The sequence below is a fragment of the Aedes aegypti genome, chromosome 3 (assembly GCF_002204515.2).
Source record: "Aedes aegypti strain LVP_AGWG chromosome 3, AaegL5.0 Primary Assembly, whole genome shotgun sequence".
Taxonomy (NCBI): Eukaryota; Metazoa; Arthropoda; class Insecta; order Diptera; family Culicidae; genus Aedes; species Aedes aegypti.
Window position 1 is genome coordinate 86,766,009 of NC_035109.1, and position 26,867 is coordinate 86,792,875.

Below are 26,867 nucleotides of genomic sequence, written 5' to 3' on the forward strand. Positions count from 1 at the left end.
TCCAAATCCAATCCAAATCCAATCCAAATCCAATCCAAATCCAATCCAAATCCAATCCAAATCCAATCCAATCCAATCCAATCCAAATCCAATCCAAATCCAATCCAAATCCAATCCAAATCCAATCCAAATCCAATCCAAATCCAATCCAAATCCAATCCAAATCCAATCCAAATCCAATCCAAATCAATCCAAATCCAATCCAAATCCATCCAAATCCAATCCAAATCAATCCAATCCAAATCCAAATCCAATCCAAATCCAATCCAAATCCAATCCAAATCCAATCCAAATCCAATCCAATCCAATCCAAATCAATCCAAATCCAATCCAAATCCAATCCAATCCAATCCAAATCCAATCCAATCCAACAATCCAATCCAATCCAATCCAAATCCAATCCAAATCCAATCCAAATCCAATCCAATCCAAATCCAATCCAAATCCAATCCAAATCCAATCCAAATCCAATCCAAATCCAATCCAAATCCAATCCAAATCCAATCCAATCCATCCAAATCCAATCCAAATCCAATCCAAATCCAATCCAAATCCAATCCAAATCCAATCCAAATCCAATCCAAATCCAATCCAAATCCAATCCAAATCCAATCCAAATCCAATCCAAATCCAATCCAAATCCAATCCAAATCCAATCCAAATCCAATCCAAATCCAATCCAATCCAATCCAAATCCAATCCAAATCCAATCCAAAATCCAATCCAAATCCAATCCAAATCCAATCCAAAATCCAATCCAATCCAAATCCAATCCAAATCCAATCCAAATCCAATCCAAATCCAATCCAAATCCAATCCAAATCCAATCCAAATCCAATCCAAATCCAATCCAAATCCAATCCAAATCCAATCCAAATCCAATCCAAATCCAATCCAAATCCAATCCAAATCCAATCCAAATCCAATCCAAATCCAATCCAAATCCAATCCAAATCCAATCCAAATCCAATCCAAATCCAATCCAAATCCAATCCAAATCCAATCCAAATCCAATCCAATCCAATCCAAATCCAATCCAAATCCAATCCAAATCCAATCCAAATCCAATCCAAATCCAATCCAAATCCAATCCAAATCCAATCCAAATCCAATCCAATCCAAATCCATCCAAATCCAATCCAAATCCAATCCAAATCCAATCCAATCCAATCCAAATCCAATCCAAATCCCAATCCAAATCCAATCCAAATCCAATCCAAATCCAATCCAAATCCAATCCAAATCCAATCCAAATCCATCCAAATCCAATCCAAATCCAATCCAAATCCAATCCAAATCCAATCCAAATCCAATCCAAATCCAATCCAAATCCAATCCAAATCCAATCCAAATCCAATCCAAATCCAATCCAAATCCAATCCAAATCCAATCCAAATCCAATCCAAATCCAATCCAAATCCAATCCAAATCCAATCCAAATCCAATCCAAATCCAATCCAAATCCAATCCAAATCCAATCCAAATCCAATCCAAATCCAATCCAAATCCAATCCAAATCCAATCCAAATCCAATCCAAATCCAATCCAAATCCAATCCAAATCCAATCCAAATCCAATCCAAATCCAATCCAAATCCAATCCAAATCCAATCCAAATCCAATCCAAATCCAATCCAAATCCAATCCAAAATCCAATCCAAATCCAATCCAAATCCAATCCAAATCCAATCCAAATCCAATCCAAATCCAATCCAAATCCAAATCCAAATCCAATCCAAATCCAATCCAAATCCAATCCAAATCCAATCCAAATCCAATCCAAATCCAATCCAAATCCAATCCAAATCCAATCCAAATCCAATCCAAATCCAATCCAAATCCAATCCAAATCCAATCCAAATCCAATCCAAATCCAATCCAAATCCAATCCAAATCCAATCCAAATCCAATCCAAATCCAATCCAAATCCAATCCAAATCCAATCCAAATCCAATCCAAATCCAATCCAAATCCAATCCAAATCCAATCCAAATCCAATCCAAATCCAATCCAAATCCAATCCAAATCCAATCCAAATCCAATCCAAATCCAATCCAAATCCAATCCAAATCCAATCCAAATCCAATCCAAATCCAATCCAAATCCAATCCAAATCCAATCCAAATCCCAATCCAAATCCATCCAAATCCAATCCAAATCCAATCCAAATCCAATCCAAATCCAATCAAATCCAATCCAAATCCAATCCAAATCCAATCCAAATCCAATCCAATCCAATCCAAATCCAATCCAAATCCATCCAAATCATCCAAATCCAATCCAAATCCAATCCAAATCCAATCCAAATCCAATCCAAATCCAATCCAAATCCAATCCAAATCCAATCCAAATCCAATCCAAATCCAATCCAAATCCAATCCAAATCCAATCCAATCCAATCCAAATCCATCAAATCCAATCCAAATCCAATCCAAATCCAATCCAAATCCAATCCAAATCCAATCCAAATCCAATCCAAATCCAATCCAAATCCAATCCAATCCAATCCAAATCCAATCCAAATCCAATCCAAATCCAATCCAAATCCAATCCAAATCCAATCCCAAATCCAATCCAAATCCAATCCAAATCCAATCCAAATCCAATCCAAATCCAATCCAAATCCAATCCAAATCCAATCCAAATCCAATCCAAATCCAATCCAAAATCCAATCCAAATCCAATCCAAATCCAATCCAAATCCAATCCAATCCAAATCCAAATCCAATCCAAATCCAATCAATCCAATCCAAAATCAATCCAAATCCAATCCAATCCAATCCAAATCCAATCCAAATCCAATCCAAATCCATCCAAATCCAATCAAATCCAATCCAAATCCAATCCAAATCCAATCCAAATCCAATCCAAATCTCAATCCAATCCAATCCAATCCAATCCAAACCATCCAAATCCAATCCAAATCCAATCCAAATCCAATCCAAATCCAATCCAATCCAATCCAAATCCAATCCAAAAATCCAATCCAACCAATCCAATCCAAAATCCAAATCCAATCAAATCCAATCCAAATCCAATCCAAATCCAATCCAAATCCAATCCAAATCCAATCAAATCCAATCCAAAATCAATCCAAATCCAATCCAAATCCAATCAAATCCAAATCCAAATCCAATCCAAATCCAATCCAAATCCAATCCAAAATCCAATCCAAAATCCAATCCAAAATCCAAATCCAAATCCAATCCAAATCCAATCCAAATCAATCCAAATCCAATCCAAATCCAATCAAATCCAATCCAAATCCAATCCAAAATCCAATCCAAAATCCAATCCAAATTCCAATCCAAAATCCATCCAAATCCAATCCAAATCCAATCCAAATCCAATCCAATCCCATCCAAATCCAATCAAATCCAATCCAAATCCAATCCAAATCCAATCCAAATCCAATCCAAATCCAATCCAAATCCAATCCAAAATCCAATCCAAATCCAATCCAAATCCAATTCCAATCCAATCCAAATCCCAAATTCCAATCAATCCAATCCAATCCAAATCCAATCCAAATCCAATCCAAATCCAATCCAAATCCAATCAATCAATCCAAATCCAATCCAATCCAATCCAAATCCAATCCAAATCCAATCCAAATCCAATTCCAAATCAATCCAAATCCAATCCAAATCCAATCCTAACCAATCCAATCCAATCCAATCCAATCCAAATCCAATCCAAATCCAATCCAATCCAATCCCAAATCCAAATCCAGATGCCAATCCAAATCCAACCAATCCAAATCCAATCCAATCCCATCCAAATCCAACCATCCAAATCCAATCCAAAATCCATCCTAATCCAATCCAAATCCAATCCCAAATCCAATCCAATCCAATCCCAAATCCCAATCCAATCCAATCCAAATCCAATCCAAAATCCAATCCAAATCCAATCCAAATCCAGATCCAAATCCAATCCAAATCCAATCCAAATCCAATCCAAATCCAATCCCAAATCCCAATCCAAATCCAATCCAAATCCAATCCGCAAATCCAATCCAAATCCAATCCAATCCAATCCAAATCCAAATCCAATCCAAATCCAATCCAAATCCAATCCAAATCCAATCCAAATTCCAATCCAAATCAATCCAATCCAATCCAAATCCAATCCAAATCCAATCCAAATCCAATCAATCCAATTCCAAATCCAATTCCAATCCAATCCAAATCCAATCCAAATTCCAATCCAAATCCAATCCAAATCCAATCCAAATCCAATCCAAATCCAATCCAAATCCAATCCAAATCCAATTCCAAATCCAATCCAAATCCATCCAAATCCTAATCCAAATCCAATCCAAAATCCTAATCCAATGCAAATCGGATTTCAATTTTACTTTGTTTAAATTAGTTCGAAAATTAAAACTTTTGAATTATATTTAACATTATGAATAATTTGCGATTGTCCTCCAGCTAAACTTCACTGATGAAGTTGAAATAATTTGTCTCTCTGTCCCTATAGTTACGAAACCATTCCCAAGCCATCACTTGCGCCCCTGCATATCAATTGCAACCGACTGAGCGTAAATTTTTCATTGCGAAGAAAACTTTTCCCAATTTTGATCGTCTGAAATTACGATGATATTCAAAATGCAAACAACTCCCTCTAGCGGGCTCCACTTTGTAACAGGTTGCGGCGGGAAGTCTGGTTCATGTTTCTGGTTTACATATTTTCCACCGTTATGCCCCACTGAAGCCCCCTCTTTTACCCCTCTTCTAGGGGTATCGACGCCTCCGGGGATGTGAATTCTTTTTTCTCTCCCGCTTTTTTACGATCCGGCAACAGATGATAGTTTGCTGTTTTGTTGCAGAACATTTCGCGTTCGCGGCTGCATGTGGATGAACGAGAAAGATGAGTGGATTATAAAAATAAATTCCATCTGGGCCCTCCGCCCCACCCCCTTTTCCCAGGACTCCATCCTATTCTCCTAGCCATGAAAGACAAATAGGACCGGGCATCACACAGTGAACAGTGACTGCTCTGCGTGATGATGATAGTTGCTCGGTTTGCTGCTCGATCCGTGGAGTGCATTTCTGTATGCTAAAGTGAAATCGTTGGTGAAAAGTTTTTTTTTATGGTCCCAGTGTTGAGTAGGGTGTGATTCCAATTTATAGACATGTTTCAAAAAAACTTAAGTTTGTATTTTTATTTTTAACTTTAATAAATAGAAAGAGAAACCTCATAATTTGAGTTAAAACATTCAGATATAGATGTACCCAGTGCTGGGAACGGTAATAGTAGTAGGCTTGAATTTCGCGAAAATCACGAGGCTTTCCCAGTACCATAGTTGAGGGAAATGCAGCGAGAAATAGAACATTTTTCTACAGTAATTTTGGGTTGCCCTTAGCAACGGATGTTTTGCAATTTGCAAGGCTCTTTGCCTACAGCAGCGATAGGCGTGAGTTTCACTGGCTTCGCTGACTGCGATTGGCTTTGTTTGGCTACTGTAGAATGAATTTCATACTTTTTCCCAACCCTGGATGTACCACAAGCTACTTTAAGGCAAATATTCATGTTGTTTTAGAACTTTTGTTTTCGAGAACTTTCAAAAAATAAGCCGCACCCTAGTGCTAAGCTTGGTTTTTCTTGCTGACAGTTTTCAATTGTACAACTGGAGCTGAAATCTGGGGTGCAATTTTTTGTGATGCTTTGTTTGTAGGCTGCATTCTGAATTCTGATAGCATGGCCAGTTTCCACAGGGGTTACCAACTGGGTGTTGAAACTGGCACTTGATGATGCTGCACTACTGGACAGGTACACAATTCTTCGGTAAAACCTGCAATAACTGGAAACGCCCCTGATCAGCGCTAGAAACTGTAATATAAGTTCCGCAGCCATACTGCAAACTGCGGAATGCCATTTTGAGCGCTGCTTACTGCTGTTGATACAACAACGCTAAAACGAGAACGTTAAATTGCAAAGGAAAACTTTTATTCGGATTTATGCATATTATCCCATGCGCTTCGGTGCCGGCTGTTGTTTACCGAAAACTGAATCACATCATGTGAAAGTTTTATTTAGAAATACCATTATTTCCGACGTTGCGCTCTAATGAACCAAACAACTGCAGCTCGATTAAATTTTGTGATTTGTTGTTTGACAAACGAAATGAACATTTCGCATTAGTTAGATTGTCGATCGGGATGGACAGTGTCAAGTGCAAAGCAAGGTTTGGCATCAGTGGGAGGTGACAGATTCCGAAATTTCATTCATAAATTTTGCTTTTACTTTAACTGGTCATGTTTTCCGCCTGGAGGAGACGGAGTGTGAGAAGATAGAACAGCTGTGCCGGTCTCAAGAAACACGTAAGTTCTATCAGAAGCTCAGCGCATCCCGCAACGGCTTCGTGCCGCGAGCCGAGATGTGCAGGGATAAGGATGGGAGCATTTTGACGGACGAGCGTGAGGTGATCGAAAGGTGGATGCTGCTTCCAGCATCTCCGACGAACTCCGAGCAAGCTGCTGGTAAGGATGGTATCGGAGCTGAACTCATAAAGAAGGCCCGGAGAGGCTGGCCATTTGTCTGCACCGGCTGATAGGCACAATCTGGGAAACAGAACAGAGGAGTAATATGCCCCATCTACAAGAAAGGCGACAAGTTAGATTGTGAGAACTTTTCAGCGATCACCATTCTAAATGCGGCCTGCAACGTATTAACCCAGATCATTTCCGTCTGTCACCTGTAGTAAACGAATTCGTGTAGAGAGATATCAAGCCGGCTTCGTTGACGGCCGATCGACAACGGACCAGATCTTTATTGTACGACAAATCCTCCAAAAATGTCGTGAATATCAGATCCCAAGGCATCACCTTTTTATCGATTTCAAGGCGGCATACGATAGTATCGACCGCGTATAGCTATGGAAAATCATGGACGAGAGCAGCTTTCCCGGAAAGCTCATGAAAACAACTGAGCGCCTCTGCTGATTTTCACGCAGTGCGTTAGCCGTTCACGAAACATGGACCCTACGTGCAGAGGATCAACGTGCCCTTGGAGTTTTCGAACGGTTATTGCTCCGTCGCTTCTTCGCCTTTCGTACCTACGCTTTTGCTGCTTGGAATTCCGTCCACGCTTCGGGTTGATCTGGGTTGACCTGCTGTAGACGTCGAAGCGAGCGAAGACACTTTCGTCGCCAACAATTTGCCGCCTTTGTCTCGAAGCACCACCACGGTACCGCTTGCGGTCCGATTCGGCCACTAGCCCGCTGGATGTGAACCTTCCTAAACGTACCTTCCTAATTCCAAACCAGTTGGATTGTACAGCCATTTCCGTCGCGTTGTTTGGTGATTTGACCACCCAAGTATGGATACATTGGGAAGTAATCACTGTTGTATGTGTCTGATAAGGTTTGCCAGGTGAACCTCCGAGCCAGACTCTTCAAGCAGATGGTCATTAGAGTGATGCAAATTTTGAAGTTTTTGCTCCCCTATGTTTAAACGATGTCAATTATGATGAAAATGATCCTCCCAAAATTTGAAGTGATTCGAAGAAATTTGGTTGTGCACACGCTATTTGAAGTTTATATGGAAATTACTATGAAAAAGGCAAACCTTTTGTGTTCAGTCCCCTAACAGCTCGTCAAAATAATTTATGGAAAAGTGAACACACTCATCTCATGTGAAAACATCCCAGCTACAACTTTGCCGAAGACCACATTTCGATGGGACGTAAGGATAATTTGTTATTATTGACAACAAAGTCTTAATCATGCTGATATGATCATTCAATTACTTTCAGAGCAACACTGCTTTTTTTGCTGTAGAACATAGTAGCCTGGATTACTTTGATCTATTCTTCCCGCCAGGAGCACCACTGTTGCCTGCCGAACAGTTGGAGAAGCATGCTACATGCAAACTAACTTTATGATGATGAATAACAATTTATCCTGAGGTCCAATTAAAAAGTAATCTTCGGCAAAGTTGTAGCTGGGAGGATTTCACATTAGAAGAATTTGTTCACTTTTCCATAAAATATTATGACGAAGAGATAGAGGGCTTAACACAAAAGATTGGCGTTTTCCATAGTAATCTCCATATAAACTTCAAATGGCGTGTGCACAGTCAAATTTCTTCCAAATCACTTCAAACTTTGGGAGGATCCTATTTACCATAATTTAATCGTTTAAGCATAGGGGAGCAAACATTTCAAAATTTGCATCACTCTAATGGTCACATCGACCGCTGAAGTGTTGCTCGAAGGCGGGTCGATCCAAGTAGCTGAGCCATCGTTCAAGATCACCATTTGCTTCATCAAGGTTGTTTCGGCTATGAATCGCCCAAGCGCGCTTGATTGGTGCGATTTCCATGCAATGTGGTAAGCGTTGGAGTTTCCCAGGAGCAGAACAGACCTTCCATTTGGTCGAACAATTATTTTTTTTTCTTTATTGAGGTGAATTTTAGCACATTGACGTATGGCTAGTTCTTCACCTGACTGGGAATGCCAGATGGGAATCCCACGAAAAATGAGTAAAGAAGGATGGTCAGAGGGGCCAGCCTTTGAGCCCAACCATGGGGTATCACCATTGTGGGTTTCCAACGTAGGATGATAAAAACAATTTAAAAAAGGGGTATGTGCACCTTTGCTGGGTCGACGTCTTCTGCAGCCGAGAAAAAGAGAAAGGATCGTTGGCGTGGTTGCGATTGATGACTTTGTTGTTGGATGGGAATCTTCCGGGGAGCCCACCGGTCGCGGCGGTGTGAAGATTCTTGCAGGTTCATTGAAATGATGGTGCGGTTGCGTTAGGAGTTACGTTGGTTGGGTGAGACTTACCCCCGAAGGAGAGGTCTTCAGGGAGCCCACCGATCGTCCAATACTAGGTATTCTCTGACGTGGATTAAGTTGAGATCAGGTTGTAGAGTCGTCACGTGCGGGAGTAGAATCTGGCTTCCTTAAGGTGAAGATCAATCAAAGCCAAACCTCAACTTTTCAAGAGCACGGATCTGGAGAACCAAACATCCGTTTAGCTGAAAACTTAATCGATTGGTCACTCGCTGGTGGTGAAATATTCCAAATGCCATCTTCTCCAGATAGTTTGAAACATTTTCTGGACTTGCTGCCATTTAGTTGATTGCAGGGAACGTCAGAGACATCGATGTCCGGAATAGCCTTGAGAGAGGACCCGATCAAAAAGTGGCCCGGAGTAAGCACTTCGTAATCTGTTGGATCGTCAGTTAGAGGTGTAATAGGGCGTGAGTTCAAGCAGCACTCGATTTGTGACAAAATCGTCTTCATGTCGTCGTGGGCCAGGGTGCTTGTACCAAGAACCCGTACGAAGTGCTTTTGTGCGGAATAAATTGCTGCCTCCCATAGGCCCCCACAGTTCGATGCTTTTGGGGGGTTGAATTGCCAGCGAATATTGTTGGAGGCGCATTCGTTGGCAATTGCGTTGTGGTGCTCATTGCTTTGAATCAGCTTACGCAGCGCGTTAGCTGCGCCAAGAAAGTTTCTACCATTATCGGAGTAGATTTCGTAGCAGAGTCCTCGCCGTGACACGAAGCGTCTCAGTGCATGCAGGAACTTCGCTGTAGTCAAATCGAGCACTAACTCCAGGTGAACTGCTCGAGTTGCAAAGCATACAAACACCGCCACAAATGCTTTTCTAGGGCCGGCGCGGCGATGTGGTGGCTGTAGAGAAATTGGACCCCAGTCTAGTGCAGATTACGCAGTTGTGGACGATGTATTCTGCCAGATTTCTGGCCTCTGCGATCCAGTATCGCAGGCGTAGGATATTCAGCAGGAGCTGGGGCGCTGCATGTAGGTGCTTTTGATGTAGAGTACGAAGCAAGAGGGATGACAGGGCATGTTTGGCAGGCAAAACTGATTTGGTGTTTACTGTCGAAAGGTTGGGAAGCTTGATTTATGCGGGCGAAATTGGTCGTGATTTTTCTAATGCCTTCCATTCTTCCTTGTGGAACTGCTGCTGAACCAGTCGAATTATGACAGCTTTGGCTTCTTGGATTTCGGTTGAACTCAGAAAGAGTTGACTGGTCAACGAAGATGGCTTGCACCTTCGTAGGAACCGACGACAATATGCGACAACACGCAGAAGTTTATGGTAATTGGAGAACTTCGCCACTAAATCGTCGACGAAGGAGGACTCTATAGTTGTTGCAGAGACTGAAACCGGCTGTTCTTGAGTTTCAAAGAATTCAGTTTCATTCAATACATTTGGAACAGGTTGTTTAGGCCATGACGAAGGTTCGAAATGTAGCCACGGAGGACCACGCCACCACAATTCGTCGTTGAGTAACGCGTTCGGCGACAAAGGTTGTCCATGTGGTAGGTGTTGCCTTCAACCAGCAGAGAACAATTGTTTAGTCGATCCAAAATTAGACTTCGTCGAAGCGCTTCGAAGAGGTGGAAACCTTTTGAAAAAATTCAGTTGCCAGAAGAGCTCCACACAACTCCAGCCGGGGTATGCTTTTTTGCTTTATAGGTGCAACTCTGGACCTGGCTGTCAACAAGGCGACCTTGACAGTAGCAGTACTGTTAGCGGAACGGATATAACAGCAAGCTCCGTATGCAAGTTTTGAGGCGTCCGAAAAAAGGTGGAGTTGAATCGAGGACGGTGTTGGGCAGAGAACCCACCGTTCTATCCGCAATTCATTTAGTCGAGGTAGTTGCTCACAGTAGACCAGCCAACGCTCCTTGACTGTTCCAGGTACTTCCTCATCCCTGCCCAGGATTCACCGTTTTCGTGTTTGAGCAATCAAAGTTCTTGCATGAACAGTTTAGCTGGTGTAACTACTGGACCAACTAGTCCAATTGGATCGAAGAGTCGTGCAATTTTAGAGAGAACGGATCGTTTGGTGATAGCATCTTCTGTCGTGGTGGAAGGGAAGCTGATTCGATAGCGGAGGTAGTCGGTAGAAGGTTCCCAATGCAAACCAAGCGTTTTTATGCACTGGTCAGCATCGAAATCAACAGACGATTGAAGTTCTCGATTATCAGATGAAACACCATGGAGAACTGCTGGAATATTGGAAGCCCATTTTCTTAGAACAAATTCTCCCTTGGAAAGCAGTGTGTCGAGCTGATCTCGTAGTTCAATCGCTTCTTCCACGCTGTCTGCTCCAGAAAAAAGGTCATCTACGTAGAAATCTTTTCGCAGTACTTCGGTAGCCATTGGGAAACTTTCGTGTTCATCGTCAGCCAGCTTGTGCAGCACTCTAGTGGCCAAAAACGGTGCGCCTGCAGTTCCGTAGGTAACTGTTTTGAGACGTACGTGTCTAGAGGTAGATCAGGAGTAGTTCGCCATACAATTCGTTGCAAGGGAGTGTCATTTTCGTCAATCAGGATCTGACGAAACATCTGTTTTATATCAGCAATCAGCATAATTGGATGAGTTCTAGCACGCTTGATAATGGACCTCAGTTCCTCTTGGACAATTGGGCCCACCATGAGAGCGTCATTTAGAGATGGCCCTCGACTGGTTTAACACGACGCATCAAAAACGACGCGAAGTTTGATGGTCGTGCTTTCTTCTCGGAGAACGGCATGGTGCGGCAAATGGTAGCATGGATTATTACTAGTTAAGGAAAAAGGTGCTCTGACAAAAACATTTTTCAAGTGACTCTCGCTATCAAAAATAGAATCGCTAACCTGATTCGCCGTAAACAGCCTGGGAAACTCATCTCATTTGATTTGGAGCAAGCTTTTGACCGTGTCTCTCGGAGAATCCTATCACGCACGATGACTTCTCTTGGTCTAAATAGGCAGATGATAAAAAATACTAAACGCTATTGCAGAACGTTCTTCGTCTCGAATACTGATCAACGGGAGACAATCACAAACTTTTCCTACACAACGACAAGGGTATCCGTTATCGATGTGTTTATTCGTGACCTACTTGCATTCACTGCTGTGATAACTATAACTCGTCTGCGATACTGATCGAATACGCTCTAACGAAGGTACGGGGCTACCATCTGAAAAAAAGTTTACTCTATGCGTGAAGCGTCGAAAATTTTACCCGGCAATGTATAGGAAGTGAAATTTCAAATGCTTATTTAAAATAAATTACAATAGCTATTTAAAATCTTTTCAGTACATGTTGATAGACTTTTGGTGGGCTACATTATAGACGCATTATTTTGATTTTGTTTTTTTCCCTCAATAATCTGCGGGTTCTATAGCTTATCATAAATCTAACCACGTACACTTAACAGAATTTAATTAAATTATGTTTTGAATTTTTTAGAAGCATTTGAAAATTGACTTCCTATACTTTTCCATGTAAAGGAATCGGAGCTTCACGCATAAGGTCAACTGTGGTAATTGCCTTCGTCATCGCGAATGGCCTATGCTGATGACATCACTGTGATAGTTACATCGACACAAGAAATTGAGCGAATGAGACGCCTTTTCCTCTGCTTCAAACGTGCAGCTGGGGCAAAGTTGAACATGATGAAAACAACGTCAATAGATGTGGGCTTCATCGATCAAGGGACATTAGTCGTTCCATGACTAAACACCGAAGTAAAAATCAAAATACTTGGGGTGATCTTTGCAAATTCAATACTCGTCATGATCAAACTGAACTGGGATGCAGTTATAAACAATTTTGCTCGGCTAACGTGGTTAAACTCACTTTGTTGCCTTAATCTCAACCAAAAGGTTTTAGTGTTGAATACTTTCATCACTTCTAAGATTTGGCTAATATTGCCACCATAAAGCGTTGATACTGCAAAGATGACGGCCACAATGGGGACATTTCTCTGGAGCAGAGTTCCAGCTCGTGTCCCTATGCAGCAGTTGGCTAGGAATCTATAAGAAGGAGGACTCAAACTACAACTGCCAGCTATCAAATGTAAAGCCCTCTTAGTGAATAGACACTTACAGGAGTTCAATTGCATGCCGTTCCACAAATCGTTCAATGATGGAAACAACATGACCCCTGTAACCATTCCAGCTTAGCTCCAGTGCTTGAGGCTACTGCATCATCAACTAGGATACATCCCCAGAATATCCAACAAAATCCTTCCGCTGGTAGCATTCTCCAGTTTTATCTTCAAGCAACCGAACCGAAAGGTAGAAGAGAACAACCCTAGGCACGATTGAAAAAGGATAGGATATGGCAAAACATCAATGACTCCAAGATTTCAACTAAGACAAGAAGTGAGCTGTTCATGATCGTCAACGAGAAAATAGAAACGAGAAGACTTATGAACAAACTTGGACGGACTGACGGAGAAAACTGCGTGCACTGTGGGGCTCGAGTAGAGACGGTTATTCACACACACAGCGAGTGCCAACGAGTCACGGAGGCATGGGCATTGGTGCAACGAAGAATCTCAACGATTGGAGGCGGGTGGAGGAGGTTTTCATTTGTGGACTTCCTGTGACCGACCCTGATTGGAATTAGAGTTACTGTGCACGTGCTGTAGCCTTAGGTGCAGGAGCCTCATTTCTTGTAAGCGCACGGGCGCTCTGTGCATTGTGAGACCTTTTTTTTGGTGTGCCTCATTTTTCTTGAGATGTGTCTCACTGCGGTCTCATGCGCTCCGTCACATGTGCTGTTTAAAATTCAGCGCAATAATTGAAGTGATTACAAAAGTTTTCAACGAGGGCCGAAATCGTAACTCTTGGATCGCGAGTCTTCGATCGTATTATGTACACCATCTAGACACCTGCATAATGAGGCGAAAATAGTTGTAGAGGCTCTTCGTTACTAAGCAGTTGTTTTACAACTTAGATACCGATGGCGAGCCGTAGCGCCGAGCAGCGCATGAGACGAGTCTCCCCGAGAGCACATCACCTAGCGCGCGCTTTTAGAATTTTCGTGAGCCTCCGTCTAGCGCAGCACACTAGGATTCCGTTGAGCTGAGAGACGGTTTGGTTGGAAGCTCGTCAGTACATTTCTGTGCTCCTGAGAAACATGTAACTCTAATTGGAATAGCGTTAGCGTTAGCGTAGTTACGGTATACTTCGTAGATTGGATACTAGCAATGTTCATGTTTCTTTGTTTTCTTTTAGTAATCTCATCCAGACTGCTTTCAGGAACAAGGCAGGGTTACCTTGTTCTAATCATAAACAATAATATTAAAAGCATGAATATCGCTATTCCCAGCCACGCCCATTTTTGCCGTAACTTAGGATAGGGGAACGATCTGTTCATGTAGCACTTACTTAATGAAAGGCCACCGACTCAGCGACACCCTCATAAGTGCTACGGAGTTGGTGATTGGGAGAGGTATATGGTCAGGATTCGCCTGAAAAGCTGGCGATAGAGCGTGAGCATTTGTTGATCAAGTCTTTTAAACTTAATCTTTTGAATGCCGGCAATCAAAAGAGAAAACAATAGTTTATGTATGCTGTGGTATTTGCTTTTGCTCAATAGCCAGTAAAAAGCAAACCCGATCCCTCAAGGGTCATCGAGTTAAAAAAAATGCGTAAGACATGAAAATATAAAGCCGCTGTTAAAAAATAAAAATCAGCCAGTACGGTACTCTTAAGGGTACCGTAAAACGGGATAACTTTGATAGTTTTTTCGAAGAAAACTTGAATATTTATGCATGCTGTTTCAAAGAATAATAATTTAAAATTAAAATTAAAATTAATTAAAATTTTTAAAACAAGTACTGGCATCCTAGCTATCGATAGCAGTTGATAGATTTCCAAAAGATTTATTATGAATGGATATATAATTTTTCATATAATCGAAAGTTGGTTTTCTGACTTAGATTACAAAAATGGTCCCAGTTTGTGAAAATGCTATTCGCTAAGAGATTTGAGACCGTATTCAAGTTCTATGATAACTAGGCTGTCAAAGATAAGTGGCCAAATATTCAAAACTACGTCAAATAGTGATCGTAGAACAGATTGTTTGTAAGCGTTTCGAAAATGATAAAATTGTGTCAATTTTTAATATTCGTATAAAAAGCCTCAAATGCACTTGATTCCAATGAAAATAACTTTGACGCGAAGTGTCATACTAATACTCTTTACTTTTGCATTTGTTTTGCTTAACTGATTTACAGAAACTTCGTTATTTCGTTTAATATGTTGTGGGTCTCGCACTATCAAAGTTACCCGCATTATCAAAGTTACCCCGTTTTACGGTATGCGAAATACCGAATGATACCGTCAAACACGCTTCGAAACGAAATTCCGCGGAATTCCACGGAACTCATACAAACGGAATTTTTATTTCACGATTTCGTTTCGTTTCGCAAAATTGTAAAAATATTTCCGCGGAAAATTGAAAACAAACGGAATAAAACGGAATTTCGCGAAATTTCGAGTTTAGTTTCGAACAGTAACGGCATAGCACACGCTTCTACTCCTTTGTAGTATATCACCCACAGAAATGTAAAAAAACCAGTTAGCGATATTATCGTGGGTCAAGAGTCCTCAATGTTAAGCATGAGCATGAGCACAGATGACCGTAAAATTCGTAGTTGCTACTCCGTGATTGACCAGAATAATCGAAATTGAACAGAGTTTTAATGAATGGAGCTTGGGATTCTGCATCTCCACAGTTAAAGGATAAGGATAGGTTCTGGGAGCCACCTATGGTTAATGCAATCCATGATATATTCACTGAATTCGTTATATAAATCTATAACAGCAATCATAAAACTACTGTCTGTTTTTTAGATTTGTGCTCCTGAACCTGCGCGCGTGTGGTATATACACTGATAGGCAAAATAAAGTGCCCACCTTACCAGTTTTCGAATTTCTCTCACCAAATTGGTTTAGATTAAAGTTAACACACCTAAATCTTTTGTGATATTTTATTTTTGATGCTCTTTCAAAGTTGCACTTATGAAATTTAGATAAAAAAAATTACTCAAAGAAAAAGAAAATCAATTGGTATTGAAAAATAAGCAGTGACAAAAATAAGTGCCCACTTCCTTCTTGGCCCCAGAAAAGATGATTTAAGAAAAATAAAAAGCAATTTAATAGTTAATGTGTTCTCCTTTGGCCTTAAGGACTTGCTGGAGGCTCTTCGGCATGCTTTTCACCAGGTTTTGTAGGTGTTGTGGATCTAGTTCTTCCCAGGCGCGCTCCAAGGCTTCAAAATAATTATTTTTGTTGGTAAAACCAGTTTTGTCAACCCTGGCATCGAGAATTGCCCACAAATTCTCGATGGGGTTGAGGTCTGGGCTTTGTGGAGGCCATTCCAGCGGTTTAATCCGACAAGACCGGAAAAAAGACTTGGTCTTCTTTCCAGTATGCTTCGGGTCGTTGTTCTAGAGAAATATGAATTTCTCTTCAAGGCCCGTCTGGATCAGCGAAACCTCCAGATTTTCCCGCAAGATGTTAATGTAGGAATCTGCCGTCATTATTCCGTCAATTTTTACGAGGCTTCCTACTCCACTCCATGAAAAACACACCCAGACCATCACATTTCATCACGTCACACCTCCATGCGTCACCGTTCCTTGGATGTGGCGCTCCTGAAGCTCGAACTGTCTAACCGAAAGCAGCGGGCTCGTGTGTGATGCAGAGCGTCACATCCAAGGAACGGTGAAGCATGGAGGAGGAAATGTGATGGTCTGGGGGTGTTTTTCATGGAGTGGAGTAGGAAGCCTCGTGAAAATCGACGGAATAATGACGGCAGATTCCTACATTAACATCTTGCGGGAAAATCTGGAGGTTTCGCTAATCCAGACGGGCCTTGAAGAGAAATTCATATTTCTCTAGAACAACGACCCGCAGCATACTGCCAAGAATTCTTGTAGTTCTTTCAAATTTATCTTGGTTGAATTATCATATATAATTCATGGATTCTTTAAAACTAACTTTAGTTTATTACTTCAGCAAATACTGCAGCATTTTTTCCGGCAATTCCTCCGTTTTTCTTTTTTTTTTTCTTTCTGGAGTTATGTTCCAACTGGGACAGAGCCTGCTTCTCAGCTCAGTGTTCTCATGGGCACTTATCGACTTCACAGGCACTCCTATTCATTCCTATTCTCTCATGGTACAAAGCATACATATGGCCAATATCTATAAAAACGAAAACTATTATTTCATGTTCAATTGTAGTTAGTTTAATAACACCACCACTCCATGATTTCTAAATACATTGTTTAGGCATTTCTAAAATTAAATTGCTTGTGGGCTCAACTCAAAATTTTTGAGAAATTTGCGACTCCTTTTCATTGCAGATAGGGGAACATGCGAATTTTCGGCAGTTTAGTTATATTTGTCATATTTAGTTCTTTCCGGTTTGTCACCCAAATCGACTGAAATTCGGTAGTGAGATGCACGTAATATAATAAACATACGTTAAACCCGATAGATTATAAAAAGACTCCCTTTTCTTAACAAATTGAATGAAGCTGTCAAAAATATAAGAAGTCACCCTACGTGTATGTATACCAAAAATATCACTACACAAAAAATTTCGCGGAATATTCAGAAAAATTTCGTTTCGTTTCGAAACATTTCGTGAGGAATTGAATTTCGTATCGGTTTGTACAAAATATTTCAATTGTTCGTTCAATTGTTTCGCTACGATCAGTTCTGAAAATTTCGCATATCGTTTCGTTTCGTATCGCCATGGAAAATACTCATATCGCATACCCTTAGATACTCTTGGATAGTCAGAAAAAAAAACGCGTTTGGACTTAAAACCCTAGGACAACACAGGTCTGTTTTTCAGCTAATAATAATACAGAAAACAATATCAACCGGTAGAAAAAAAAACCGTGCCCATTGAAGCAAGCAAAAATATCGAACTCCAAAAACTAACGCAAATACAAGAAACGACCACAACGTGAAAAAAGTCTCGGAAGGCCTACAAAAAAAAGTTTTCACAGGAAAACATGTAGTGTTGGAATCTGAATGAAAAGTTTAGCAGGAATTCGATTCTTATCCTAATGGAACGAACTCACCGGATTGATCTTAGAAATCATGCGTTGCCGGTAACCTCCGGACGATTCCTTACAAAGCTTGAAGCAATCCAAAACTAGCTGATTCGCAGTACCGAGAACACAAATCAACGAAAACACATAATCATCGCTCATAAACGTCAATTCAATGCCAGCAATATTCACTATCCACTCAGCGACAGAGCCCTCGACTTCTGATCGATCCCTAACTGAACACCTGGGTACGCTACCATCCGGGTGGCGTAGCTCCAGCCGAATCATCAGCGGAATCGCAGAAATCGTAATAAACACATGCCAAAAATGAAAACACTTGCACTTGTAACGTTCTGTTCTGTTACGCTAAGCAAACGGCTTACGCGCCACCTTCCAATAAGAAGGACCGTTAGCTCTTTCTAATTACCCGGCATGAAACTACCCTCTCAGGGCAGGTCACCTAGTAAATGAGCACCGATGTCGCACTAAAACAACCCAAACGTCTCCAAAAACTAACCAGAACCAATTCCAAATCATAAAAAATACCGAAACCGAAAAATAAATCCAAATTTAGCCAATGGGGGAAATGCTTACTCACTAAAAGAACCCAAACACCAATCTTAAATCTAGCCAAAATATCAATTCGTGACGTAAAAAAACTAGTGGAGTAATCTAACTAATCTAGAAGTAAGTTTATTTAAATCAAAAATTCAAACCAAAGTTACTTTATTTTATAAAACTTCAAATTTATCGAGTTCAAATCGATTGCCTTAAATTTAACGAGTAAATATTTATTTAAATTCAAGCAGGCCTAATCCCTACTGTGACGTCACGATTTAAATCAATTTTGATTTTATCTTTGAGCCAATTCTTATTTACTATAGTCAGATCTGACCATATTCTTCTCGGCGACAATCCCTCGTCGGTTATCCCCTGCGGTTCACCGATTGTAAAACTTCACGTCCTTACTCACCAATTGCTGAGGGTCAAACTTACTCCATCGACCGGTAAAGCCAACGTGTGATTCGCGCGTCGGCGTCGCATAAGGGGTAAAGGCGACCCCTTGTAGTGGAGTGAAGAGCTTTGGAACGGTGCTCACGCCGGACGTCTTATTGGAGAGCGAAATGTCACACGAGCTTCGAGACGTTGGTAGCCGATGTTACACAGCAATTCGGATCGGTGGCGTTCTCGGGAACTCACAGCCTCTTGGTGGCGGCCGATTGTAGTCCCAGCCGTATCCGAGGGAGGGCTTCCGATTTGTACTAGCCCAGATTAGCCGCCCACGTTGATTGGGCAAGGAGGTCCTGAATTCTTATTAGCTGACACACACTGATTATCAGGCACTTTCAAATAAAATCTCAAATCAACTCGACAAATTCGATAGTTTTCGAGTTTAGTTTAAAATCGAACTCACTACTCCAAACCTGACTTGAATTAACTTTAATTAACTTTAGAAATCACTCCGACAACTTGCGATCTATTCGCTTTGACGCACTCCACTATAATCAGAGAACAATCGTGATACAGACTTAAAAAAGGGTTGAGCTAATTTAGATGAACGCAATTTCCACCCGAAATTCTGGTCAATTCTCTAAGACGCAATTGATTTGAATTTCAGAAATATTTCTTTAGTTCTGTTTAATGTGCTAGGTGGCGTCTTGTTTGGTTGGTGCTCGGACTAAACTTGAAGTTATGCTGTCAGCGACATTCACGACGAACTCTAGTATACATAACAAATACAAACAAATTTTATCAATGAGAACGAAAACTACGAATAGGGTTCTAAATGACGTTACACACTCACTGCGATCGACCCTGATTGGAATCAACCGAAACAACAGAATTAAAATCTTGAATTTGTTTTCCCTTTATGTCACCTTTATTAATATTTGTAATGATATTATTGACATTGATGTACTTGAATTTGATGTACAATGTGGAATTTAGTTTGTTATGTGATGTAATATGACAATAATTTTACTCAGAAAATTAACAAACTTTTCAAAAAAAAAATATGTTCAACAAATAGCTCAACGCATTATTCCTACAGCTTTCAGGAAAAAAGCATGTGTTACTCATATGAAAAATAAAAAAAAATGATTAGTGTTATGAAAGAAAAAAAAATATGTAAAACATAAAAATATATGAATAAGAGTTCATGCCAACACTCACAATGACGAACCATTCATAGTTTGTGGGAAAATCATATTTTATTCCCACCGTTGTAACGATTAAATGTACAGTCATACATATTTTACAGATTTTAAATAAAAGCATGAAAAGAGCTAACCAATATGGATTGGTTCTGATTCCGTCGCTCGCCCTACAGCAGCATGCACTTGAATCGAAAGGCCACACACAACTCTCAAGCAGGCTTGATAGAAACTCCTCTGCGAGGCAAAGAGGAGGCGATTTTGCCGTTTTTCTGAGGAGAAAAAAATAAACTCAAAATTTTCAACACAGATCCTCAAGCGATTCGAGTGAGAGTGCAGAAAAATGCGAGGATTTTTTCAGACACTCTCTCTCTCTCTCGTTGCGATGCTCACCATCACTCACACTTCAAACGAACTCTCGAGTCTGCCGCCCGAACAGACAGTCCTCGGGGAGTTGTGAGAGCACCCTTTTTTGATGGAATTTAACTCGGTTTTTTTTTGTGCTGCATCTTCCTCGCTCATTTTTCGTTGCCTCGCTGCTTAGCATTTTTTGGCTCCCTCGCAAAGAGGCACTGGCAGCACGCTGCTCTAGAGTATGTTACCGAACTCTGATGATGTTGAGGAGAATTATCAAGCCTGCTCTCAAGATGTGAAGAGGCGACTGTATATTTCAAATAGTAGGAATTAATCTGAGAAAAAACCTGTTTTGTCCAAACTTCAAAACATTACTTTTTATAGCGATTTTTTTTCAAGAAAACTATTCGAACTAATTCACAAAATAATCAATACTTTTAATGTTCAAGTGCTCTACGTTCAAAAGTTGTGAAAATATCAATCCTTACCTCTTAAATCGCCACTATTCGGAATGGGTCATGTTCAAAATTTGAAACAAAACGGTATTTACATCTATCTATGGGGTTGCCACTACTGACCACAATACTGGTTTGTTACAATTCTCTATATATAATGTTTGTTACCATCAAAATAAATACTGAAAAAATGCTTCTACTCAAATTTTCAAATAACTCAATAATAGTATAAAAGTACAATATTACCGCTTTCAAGGTCTCTTCTGGCTACACCACTGGACCATCACCAAAAAAGCCTTTATTTAAAATGTTAAAACCCCTGTATAACACCGTCGTGATCTTCGCTTGATAGTAATCTGATTCAGCAGAATTTTTGGAAAATATTCATGCTGAAAAACATATGTTGAAATAGTTGATATGTTGAAAAAATAGATAAATAAATTTTAGATGACTTCTGATAAAGCTCTGAAATTTTTCGGTGACTTTCTAGGTGACATTCTAAGAAAAATTTTACTATGCTGGTAGGAAAATGATTGACATAGTCCCTTCAGAAATTTCCCATGGAACTTTTGGACATTTTTGGAGTAATCGCATAACATTTATTTTTCGAGAAAAAAAAATCCTTTTGGAAAAACTACGTTTAAATCTTCAACGGGAGCCTGAAGAATATCATTGGAAGTTTTTTTTTAGAGTTGGGGATTTTTTTCATTTCCGTACAAAGTGGGCCGAATGGTCTCAGATTTTCATGAAACTTTTTCCACAGGCAGGGCTCATCAACATATGAATAAAAAAATTGAGGAAAATTCAGAGTCGCTTATTTTCCCGGAAAACTCAGTTGGATTTTTTTTATTTTCCTCTGACACTACTTACTTTGAAAAATCATAACTCAAGAAAGAAGCATCGTAGAAACAAAGTTGTTTTTTATGAAAATGAAAGCGAATTTTCTCAGAAATAAAAAAAAACTAACTGGAAACAGTTTTCCACAAAATTTTCCACCGTTGATAAAATTCGTAAAGAAAAGCCGGAAAAACTATGTTCCAATTAGAGGCAAACTTTCAAAAATATATTTTTGAGAAGGTAATTTCATAAGCTTTAATCGCTGAAATTTTTGAAATATACTTTTTTTTCGTTTTTGAGTTATGGCCAATTTTGTGGAAAATGACCGTATAAGCCTTTTCTTTGAAAACCCATATTTCAATCGAAGCATCGGAAAAACAAAGATTTTTTATCAAAGCAATTGCAAATTTTCTAAAAATCTGAAAAAAAGATATGGGATTGGTTTTAATAAAATATAAGTCGGAAAGGATGATATTTTTCATGAAAAATTACACCGCTAAGAAAAACTGAAAAAAAAACTGTTTCTGCCTCAATTTTTCATTACACTGAAAAAGGATTCTTTCTTTTCTATGGAACAAACAAGATTATTATTTTTTATATATATATATATTTATTTATTAAATTATTCAGTATATAACTTACATTTTCATCTTAATACTATCTATTTTTTCAACCGGAAAGATTGTCTTTGATTGCTAACACCAGAAGATTTTCGTTTCTGGTTAATCAGAATCATGCACTTAATGCAGATTTTCATCTTTTCCATAATCCACCGAACTCCATTCGAATGAAACTTGGTCATGAGACCATGGCTTATCGAGCGTAAATTTGTTTTTACTGATTTGTGGCCGTCCAGCGAATAGAATAGAATTCGTAGTATTGAACTTTGTCCATTTCAACAGCTTCGGTAATAACGAGTAATATACAGCTGACAACACTTGCACTTTCTCACTGCTCTTTGTTAGTTTTTTGGTAAACTTATGATTCTCAAGCCATTTCAACGCTTCAAACCAGAATTGGTAAATACCTAATTGCCATATTGTCTACCCATTGATGTGAATGTCAATTTTGTAGTTACCTAACAGGTAGCTGGAAAAAATGCCTACATTATGATTGAAGAAATCTTTGTTTCTATGCTGTTTCGTTCTTAAGTAGTTTTGTGTATAAACTTATAAATTTGAAAATAAGCTTTATAAACTTATAAATGTATAAATTTGTAAACAGCTCATCTTGGCAATATTTGATCATATTTTGGGAACGAAAAATGAGCGTATTTAAAAAATGTTTAGGATTGGATCTTATTGAGCGCTCTTTTCAAATATACTTTGTTTGTAAGCTGGAATAGCTAATCGGGTTTTCATTATTTATTTTCCTTAACGGTGAAAAATGTCCTGGGAAACTTATTCCATTTCAAAATATCTCAAAGTTTTGAGAAAATTTGATTCCGATTTGACAAAAAAATGTTTTTGTGACGCTTTTATCTTCAGTTATGATTTTCGAACGAAAAGACTTGTACGAGAAATCTGGGCATTTTTCACAAAACTATGACCAAACGCAGGAATTGAAAACTAGTACATCTTAAAAATTTCAGTGATTGAAATTTATAACATTCTGTTCTGAAAAATATTTCTTTGAAAATCTTTCACGAGTTAGAACATAGTTTTCCCGGCTTTTCTTTACGAATTTTCTCAACGGTGGAAAATTTGGTGGAAAACTTTTTTCAGTTAACATTTTTTTCTATTCCTCAGAAAATTTGCTCTCATTTTCATGAAAAAAAAACTTTGTTTCTGCGATGCTTCGTTCTTGAGTTATGATTATTCAAAGTAAGTAGTGTCAGAGGAAAACAAAAAAATTCCAACTGAGTTTTCCGGGAAAATAGGCGACCCTGAATCTTTCTCAATTTTTTTTATTCATATTTTGATCAGCCCTGCCTGTGGAAAAGTTTCATGAAAATCTGAGACCTTTCGGCCCAAACCCGTACGGAAAAAAAAATCTCCAGATGTCATGTGGGTTTTAAAGAAATTCCTTTAACACATTTTAAATGTTTTTTAGTGTAGTTTCAGAGAGAAATCAATATATAATGATTGAATTAATGCCAAAAAAAGGAATTTTGGTATATTTCTTGGAGTATTTTGATAAAAACTGAATGAAAAACTTAAGCGTTGAAATTCTCGTTTATAAATTTATAGAGAATGCTTTATAATCTAGTAAAACCTGAAAACATGATATATATTCTGTTTTTTTTTTTAAGATTTTATCGACCAACTTTTGACACCTCAAACACTTCAGTAAGTATTATGTTGAATCGCTTAGAATTCTTTGGAGAAAACGTTGCTTAAATAATTGAACGAATTCTCCGAAGTAGTGCCTGGAATTCCTGGAAAATCCAACAACTTGAATTTATGGTGAACTATAATCATTTTCGAATGACCCAATTATTTTAGGAAGTTGAATGCCGTAAACAATTGGCCGGTATTAAGTCAGAGTGTAGTGGAATGACAATATCTATCTCTTGAAAAAATGGGATTTAAGTCTGCCAGTTTGCAATTTTTGAACTCTTGAAAGTTTTGGTTCAATATTTCCACTTACCTTTGTGTTAATTGGAAACAATATGATGAAAAGTAATAATCATGGAAAAACATTTTCGAAACCACTGATAGAACGATTGTTGGATGAACTAAGTGCACTTTGTCCACTCTGACTGAACCAAAGAATACCTTTCAGTGATGTGGTTCAGTCTGACTGAATAACTTCTTGGAAAATAACAATAATTTAATATTTTTATAGTCAAACTTGGATAAAAGCTTTAAGATAAACATATTATCAACATTATTCGACATCAGCAAGCAAATTCCTCAAGAATCCATACCTTAAATTCTAAAATTAGTGACACTACAATAGCTTGAAAACTAAAGTATTGTTGGGTCATGGCGTTGAAGACCAGAAAAATTTAAATATGCGTTCAATTTGAATGGACCAATTGTAAATCTTGAGTACAAGCCAAAATAAACTGGTCCAAAAAGCGAATTCTAGGATATTCTATAAAGACACCATATAACTAACTACTACAATTTCTATCGGACTCTGGACTCGACTTAATTAAATTCAATAATCAATAAGTTCATTGCATTTTGACACTTGGTCTCTGTCCGCACAAAAATTGTTGTGATTTCTGAAAAACTATCCATACATGGAAAATGACCAGAAATCAAAATCAGATGCATCGAATTATGTTATATATGTGAATTTATATTGATGAATGAGAAGAAGAATCACTGCATGCCAAAAAAAATCCTACAAATCACTCGGAATGTCTTGCATTCTATCGAATTCCTCAGCGCGCTGATCGTGTTCGTTGTTATGGTTAAAACCATTTCATTATCTAAAGTAAATTTGTTGCAGGAGATAGCAGTTTACATCATTCGTCAAATCTGATCAAAGTGATATTGGTAGTTTTGCATCTAATGACAGAATAATTCAATTTTTTTCCAAGTTTTGTATTTGGTACACTCTAACTAAACGCCGACTTATTGAAAAAGTGAAGTATTAGATTTAACTTTGTATCAATTTAGTTATTTTGGAAACTTTTACCAATGGCCTTCTGGCTACACGCATGGACAGCATTGACAATTGCCGCTGCACTGAATTCAATTACCGGCCCATGTAGCAAACGAAGATTACAAACAGTCATCCCGGAGCACGTTCGATCATTGATACTAACCGTTCCATATCTTCTCCCCCGCTTCCCCTTCCAGGTGTGTTCCTAATCTGCTGGGTGCCGTTCTTCACCTGCAACATCATGGACGCGATGTGTACCAAGCTGGACATGACCTGCCAGCCGGGCGTGACGGCCTTCATCCTGACGACCTGGCTCGGGTACATGAACAGCTTCGTCAACCCGGTCATCTACACCATCTTCAACCCGGAGTTCCGGAAGGCGTTCAAAAAAATCATGAACATCGAGTGAGTGCGGCGCATCGTGCCGGGCGGCGACATAAATGGGGGTGCAAGGGTAGCTGCAGGGAAACGCAACAACGGCGTTGCAGGAGTGAGTGGGGCGGATGTTAGCGGTACGAATGAACTGTCGTCCGGTGGGATGGAAACGCGAGGCATCACCAGTGGGACGGTTGGGTCCGCGATGGAAATGGTGACGGTTGCGTGGCAAAAAGAGAGACATCATTGATATTTTTGCTGTGGTTTAATTTCTATGATTACTCAACGGTTGTAGCCATTGGGTATTGATTAGTTGGTTTTGTTTATAAAAGTTTCGTTTGATCTAACTTCTGATTGGATAGTCACGTGGCTTGATTAGCATCGACATGAGCATCGATATTAACTGTTTTGAAGCTTCAGAGATGGAATGGGTCCCTGTTCTATCTCTGAAGCTTCAAAACAATTAATATCGATGCTCATGTATTCATAAATTTTACAACAGTGAAACGGGCGAGTGGATGTCCTTGAGATGTTATGGTACATAAAAATATTGAAACCTCCATGAGTCGATGTTCTATGAGTGGATGGTCCCTTCAGATATCGACTCGTAGAGGTTTGACTGTAGAACGTACATTCAAAAAGCGATGGGTGTCAACAATGGCAATGGCTGTTTCGCGTGTTACAACGATTCGACTCCATTATCCCGAATGCTGTTACCTCGAAAGACATTGTTCCATGCCAATCGGGGTAATGGCAATCGGAGTAATGGGGTAGAATCCTGCCTATTAACTACGTAGACCTTTGGGGGGAGTGGATTTCAAAAGTTAATGTGCTGTTCCAAAGTCTCTGCGTTAGTCTTCGAAAGGGGCAAGGGAGATTATCCAAACGTTCATGTAGACATTTTTCCAAACAAGAACAATCAGCTTACGGTTCATTCAAAGTCCGTCTATATTCTTAGCAAAATGAGATTTTTTGAACTCGGAAAATTAATGGAGCCTACTAATTTACCATCAGATATTTTTCTGAAAATTTCTCGATTAATTCTTCTTGCAATATATTCTGAAATACTTCAAGCAAGTTTTCAGAGCGTTTTAAGAAAATAATTCTAGGTGCACCCAATTGGGTTCAATTTTTGGCGTTTGTTGAGACTTCTGGGAAGAATATTACGGAAAAAAAACATGGCGAAGAGAGCAAAATTGCGGAGTATGCGTAAGTTCTCCTACATACAAATAATTAACCTAAATTTCCTTCACAATTCTATACCAATTTTCAGTAATTCGTCCACAAGTATCATCATGATTG

At 39.3% G+C, this 26,867-nt stretch overlaps 1 protein-coding gene across 1 annotated transcript in view; it reads left to right on the plus strand.

Annotated features, from left to right (window-relative positions):
- The window catches only part of LOC5564275 (dopamine D2-like receptor), a 754,420-nt gene extending 728,728 nt beyond the window's left edge, over positions 1-25,692 (plus strand). Inside the window, 1 exon segment of the mRNA XM_021849536.1 lies at positions 25,388-25,692. Within this exon segment, the coding sequence (XP_021705228.1) occupies positions 25,388-25,599 (212 nt within the window). The 3' untranslated portion in view covers positions 25,600-25,692.
- Positions 25,693-26,867: the final 1,175 nt, after the last annotated feature.